The sequence below is a fragment of the Corvus kubaryi genome, unplaced genomic scaffold (assembly GCF_017639235.1).
Source record: "Corvus kubaryi isolate FWS band 111438036 unplaced genomic scaffold, C.kubaryi_AGA036_p1.0 65159, whole genome shotgun sequence".
Lineage (NCBI taxonomy): Eukaryota > Metazoa > Chordata > Aves > Passeriformes > Corvidae > Corvus > Corvus kubaryi.
This window is the reverse complement of record NW_024581802.1, coordinates 51,331-56,963: the sequence shown is the minus strand read 5'-3', so window position 1 is coordinate 56,963 and position 5,633 is coordinate 51,331. Positions and strand designations below refer to the sequence as shown.

The 5,633-nt window shown below is 59.5% G+C and overlaps 1 protein-coding gene across 1 annotated transcript; it reads left to right on the top strand.

Moving 5' to 3' along the window:
* Positions 1-5: 5 nt before the first annotated feature.
* On the top strand, positions 6-4,955 carry LOC121673070 (H2.0-like homeobox protein; the record flags this gene model as incomplete). Its single annotated transcript, XM_042046111.1, has 4 exons — positions 6-99; positions 676-855; positions 1,331-1,515; positions 2,336-4,955. Coding segments are annotated over 4 exons (798 nt in total), but the record flags the coding sequence as incomplete, so codon positions are not given.
* Positions 4,956-5,633: the final 678 nt, after the last annotated feature.

The window sequence follows — 5,633 nt, the reverse complement described above, 5'->3', positions numbered from 1 at the left end:
CGGCGCCGGCGCCCGCCAGCAAGGACCTGAAATTCGGCATCGACCGCATTTTATCGGCGGAGTTTGACCCCAAAGTCAAGGAAGGCAACACGCTGAGAGGTAGAGAAATTGGCTTGTCCGCTTTCCCTGCTTACTCTCTCGGTGCTCTGTTACTTGTACTGTGATTAGCGACTACACCCGCGATTTGAAAACTTTTCTATCTAGCCGAGAAAATAATTACTAAAAAAAAAAAAAAAAAGTTATAAATCGGAGTCTCTAATAGGCTCACTAAGCCAGCCCCCCCTGCCCCCGCCCTGACCTCCGCACGGCAGAGCCGGGGCGCAGGGCTTGCGCCCCTGGGAAAATAGCGATAGCGGGAAAATAGCGAGCGGAGCACTCCGCACTTCCCGGAGCGCCCAGTGATTTCTGCCTCCCGGGGCACAGCCCGTCTAAAGGCTTTCGCTGCAATCCATCTCCCCTCGCGGCCTGTAAACATCCTGACCAAGGGAGTAAATATGTCGGAGGATGTCTGACTGCCGGGGCACGGCCGCCTCTCCCGAGGAGAGCCCCTGGGGGCGGGAGACGGCTGCATGGTGGCCCCCCGAGCCCCTCCGGCCTGGGACCCGCTCCGGATCATGCCGGGTTGTCGGTCTCGACCGCGGTATAACAGAGCTCTCCTTGTTCCTGTGCTCGCAGATCTGACCTCCTTATTAACTACGAGCCGCCAAACTGGGGTTCATCTCCCCAACTTGCAGCCTTCCGCCGGCCAGTTCTTCGCGTCTCTAGACCCCATTAACGAGGCCTCTGCTATCCTGGGTCCCTTAAACACAAACCCAAGGAGCTCAGTGCAGCACCAATTTCAAGACACTTTTCCAGGTACATCTCGTCCCTCCTCGACCCTCCCGTGGCGCAGGGCCCTTCGTCCTGGAGCAGCCCCCTTCCTCCCGGAGGGACTCGCCAGGCACTTTTGAAAGGCCAGGGTGTGTGTTTTGTAGCGAGGTTCAGATTTTGGGCGAAAGCCGGGCTGCGTGGGGGGGAGGAAGAGTCGGCTAGGGCCTGACCTAGAGGACCATCCCATCGAGTACAGGAGTAATAACCTGGGCAGAGAGAGAAGGAGCGGGGAGGGGGGAGAGGAAGAAATTCGGGTTCCAGGCAGCTCCACCCGCGCCCGAGGCAGCACAAGCTGACAGGACACGTATCCATCGGGCAGGCAGGGCCACGCTGGCCCGGGCCCTCCCTGCACACCGCAGTCCAACTCTCATTCTGATCGATTGAATGCTCCCTTTCAGGCTGCAATATTAATAACGCCGTCTCCCCCTCTCTTCCCCCGCTTTTCTCTTCCCCTCCCCAGGTCCGTACGCGGTTCTAACCAAGGACACTCTGCCCCAGACATACAAGAGGAAACGCTCCTGGTCCAGGGCTGTTTTTTCCAACCTGCAGAGGAAAGGTTTAGAAAAACGGTTCGAAATCCAGAAGTATGTCACCAAACCGGACAGGAAGCAACTGGCGGCGATGCTGGGGCTGACAGATGCTCAAGTAAGAATGGCTTCGGTTTTGTTTCAAACCTTACTTCCAGTTTAGATGGATAGCAGAGGGCAGTAAGGTTTCGACGTGTTTTCCCTTCCTTTACTATAAGTGGGGCTGTCTGAGGGGCTGCACCTCCCCCCGAGCATCTCTTGCGCCCAGTTTCCGCGGCGTACCGCGGCCCGGCACGGAGGTTTTGCCTTTGTTTTGTCCACCAAGGAGCAGGCCGGGCAGAGAGACGATCGGGGCCAGGGCAGACCATCAGTGTGCGCTTTACTGGAGTGCAATTTGCTGTAGGAGGCAGTTTAGGTCAAAGGAAGTAGATGTGAACACACTATTCTTAATGTCCCCTTTTTTTTTCCTTTTTGTTTTAATTTTTTTTTGTTCTAAATCTTTCCTCGCGTTGTGAAATCCCTCGTTCTGAGGAAGTGAAAACACTTCTTCAAACGGAATCATTAAACGCCACTCTGTAATGATTCCACTATTGAGGGCCCGCAGCGCACAGAATTGTTTAACGCTGTGGTTTCTTGAGCAAGATTTGGTTTCCTGGAAGAAGAAGCAGAAGGAGAGAGGAAAAACCCCATCCAAACAAACAAACAAACAAGCACATACGGGGTGGGGTGTGTGAGGTATTTAAATACACAAACTAGGAGGAGGAAAAAACAAAGAAAAGCCATTTAGTCTCGTAAGGATCTGGGCAGCGGGAGGGGAGGACGGCTCCTCCTTCTCTCCCCGCTTTGCCGGTGGAAGGGGTCGGAGCCGGGCGCGGTGCGGGGCGCGGTGCGGGGCGCGGTGGGGCCGTGCCGCCCGTCTAAGGGCGGTGCGGCCGCAGGTGAAGGTGTGGTTCCAGAACCGGCGGATGAAGTGGCGGCACTCCAAGGAAGCTCAGGCCCAGAAGGACAAGGAGCCGCCGCCGGAGCCGGCAGCCCAGCGAGCCGGCGCACCGCCCGCCGCCCCCGGGGAGCCCGAGCGCAGCCCCAGCCGCTCCGACGGCGACAGCGACAGCAGCGACGCCGAGTCCCTCGACATGGCCCCCAGCGACACGGAACGGACTGAGGGCGCCGAGCGGAGCCTGCCCGCCGCCGGGCTGGGCAAGTCCTGCGACAGCGCCGGCCTCCCCTCCCCGCCGCCGCCCGCCGCCGCCAGCCCCGAGCCGCGGAGCGGCCTATAGTCGGGGCGGCCCGGGACCTGTGCGCTAATTTATCTCCCTTCCCCGTCCCGGGAGCGCGGCAAGGCCGGCCCGGCACCGGCCCTGGCTGCGGCCCGCTCCCGCCTGTGGCCAGCGCCCGGCCTGGCCAGGGAGAGGGGCCGAGGACTCGGGCGGAGAGGGGAGCCCCGGTCCTGGGGCGGCGGAGCGCGTGGCGGCCGCCTTTCCCTCAGAGCTGCTCGCAGGAGACCGGGCGTTCGCTCTTTTGTTTGTTTGGTTTGTTTTTTTAAATTTTATTTTGATTCTCCGTTTCCTGCCCCTCGTTCTCTCCAAGGAAAATCTGAGCGAGGGACTGCAAGAACGCTCTCCGAAATCCCCACCTTTCCCCGCCCCCCCCCCCCAATTTACAATGTGAAGTATTTTGCCAACGTCCTCATTGGTTGCAACGTGTTGCTTCGAATAATCCGGCCAAGAAATACTGCACTGACAAAATATATAAATATAAATATATATATATATATAACTTCTGTAAATAAAATGTTTGCTATGGTTTGTAGCCACGTCAGTCTGTTGACCAGGGGCGAGGGCTGGCGTGGCTACCCCAGCTTCCTTCACCCCTCTCGAAGGCAGCAGCTGCCTCTCCTCGCCTCGGAGCCTCCCCAGGCAGCCTTCTCCTTCTACTTACATTTATTTTTGTTTTCTTTTCTTTTCTAATGAAGGCAGTGACAAGGACTGGATTTGATGACGCAGAGTTGTGCACCCGATGAGAAGGTTACCAATGTCATTCGTAATCCCGCGTGTGCCTGCACATGTGTCTGTGCCACTGATCACGCGTGACCGGCAGGGTTGGGCCGTCTGACCGCCCTCGACTCCCGGGGCCGCTGCCGAGAGCCGGCGGGGCAGTTTTGGGGCGCGGGGGGGACACGGCGCCTTTGGTTTGTTTAGTTTTGCTTCGCTTCGCTTCGCTGTCGCTCCGGTTCGCCGCGCGCCTCCCCGCAAGCCCCCGTGACGTCACAGCGCGGCGGTGCGGCTCCGGGGTGCGCTGTGACGTCATCCAGGCGCTGTGCGCGGCGAGGAGGCCGATGGCGGGGTGGGGGTAGGGTGAGCTCCGGGGGGGACACACGGCGGATGCTCCCCCTACCCCGGTGAGCGCGGCCGGGCGGCTCCACCGGAGCTCCCCGGGGGTCCAGGCCGGGATCCGACGGGTCCGCTCGGGTTCATAGCTGGCTTCGCCCTCGGAAAAATATAAAGCGCCGCGCTGCTCCGTGCTCCGCTCCTCTCGGGCCACGAGGGAGAACGGGGGCCGCTTCTGAGCCAGCCTGCTTCCCCCTCCTCCCTTGCCAAGCAGCAGAGATTAGAGCGAAAGCCGCGGCGGTGAGCAGCCCCCGTCCTTCCCTCTGGGAAGAGAGGTTTTTGCCTCGGCACAGGAATACGCGGGGGCCGGGATCCTGCTCACGGAGGCAGGGCAGGACAGGAGAAGCTGGGCCACCTTCCCTCTGCCCCCAGGCTCGGCCGATGGGCACTGAGCCTGTGGCATCGCTAGAAAGAAAGGGGAGACGGAGGAATAAAGAGAAAGGCTGGACAAATCCCGGTGCCCTCCAGCGATACGGAGGCGGGCGCACCTCTGGCCTTCGTCTGCTGCTTCTCTGAAAGCTCAGGCGAGAAATCCTTCAGGACAGGGGGGGTTTTCCGGGGAGGACACCCTTGCTAGGGGGAGCAAAGCCTCGAGGAAAGGGAAGGAAAGGCCGACAGAGTTCCCCTGCCAGAAGCCCGGGGGAGAAGGAGCTGGGGCATACGGCCGGCCACGAGACGTCTTGCCGGATGAAGAAGGGACGGGTGAATTGGCAAAAAACGTGTAACCGAGAGGGCAGAGGCTCCGTCAGAGCCACGACAGGCCGGGTGATCTCCAAGAGGGGCGCCCACAAAGTTCTGACGCGTTCCTGGATGCCCGCAGCGCCCGCGCAGGGCAGCGCTCCTCGGGCGCTGTCCCTGGCCGACCCCTCTTGGGACAGAGAAATGGGACGGGGGAAAAAATTATCTGTAGGGGGCTTATAAATTAATGTTCTGCCTTTAAAACCTTGCCAGGGAGGAAACGAGGGGGTGTCACATCTTATCGGGGCACGGCGGGGGCCCCGCAGTTCGCTTTCAGCCCCAGAAAGCGGCTGCGCCCATCGGCGCGGGATTTGCCGTGATGTTGGAACTCCCCTAAACACAAGGGAAGCCGCGGGACAGATGCCCAGCGAAACACGATTGTTTCTCCTCCGGTAAACCACCGTGGTGCGGCTCACGGAACCGCAGGAATTTGTTTGCCTTTTGAGTTTGCTTCCTGAAGACTAGCCCATGCAGGAGAGAGGGTTTTGGAGTGGCTCTTGTCAGATGAGAAAGGAAAAGCGCACCGGGAAAGAGTTTCTCTTCCCTTGGGTTAAAGGAATCTGCGTCTCCTCCGAGCACAGGGCTGGCTGCGCGGGGCCAGGCTCTCTCCACCTCGGCCTCCCCAAATAACGGGAGCAATGCCCGCCTGGACTCGGGGTCGGGGAGAGAGCGGGGCAATGCCTTTATGGCATCCCTTTAAGATAACGCGACAGAAGAGGAAATAATGCTGTTGGGACTCGAGCTTTGGAGAAAGATGCTCAGATCGGAATGGAAGAGATGGGATAAAATTCCTTCGTCCTCCTCCCGCTTTTTGTGCTTCGTGCACCTCGGGTGCTGTTCGGGCCAAGGGGCCAAGTGGCGGAGCCGGGAGGTGGGTTTCTTCCTCTCTCCCGGCTACAGGGAAAATGAATCATATCTCTCACCAGTGTGCTCCCGCTGTGCACGTGCAGGTAGAGCAAAGCCACGAAAACGAGTCTGGGGAAAGATGCGCCCATGGAGGGATTTGTTCCAGTCTCTCCAGGGAAGGGAGTTTTCCCCGTCCCGCGAGGCTGTAGTTACTGCTCGATTTCTGCGGGAAAAGGTCGGGACAATGTCGTGGCCGCAGGCAGCT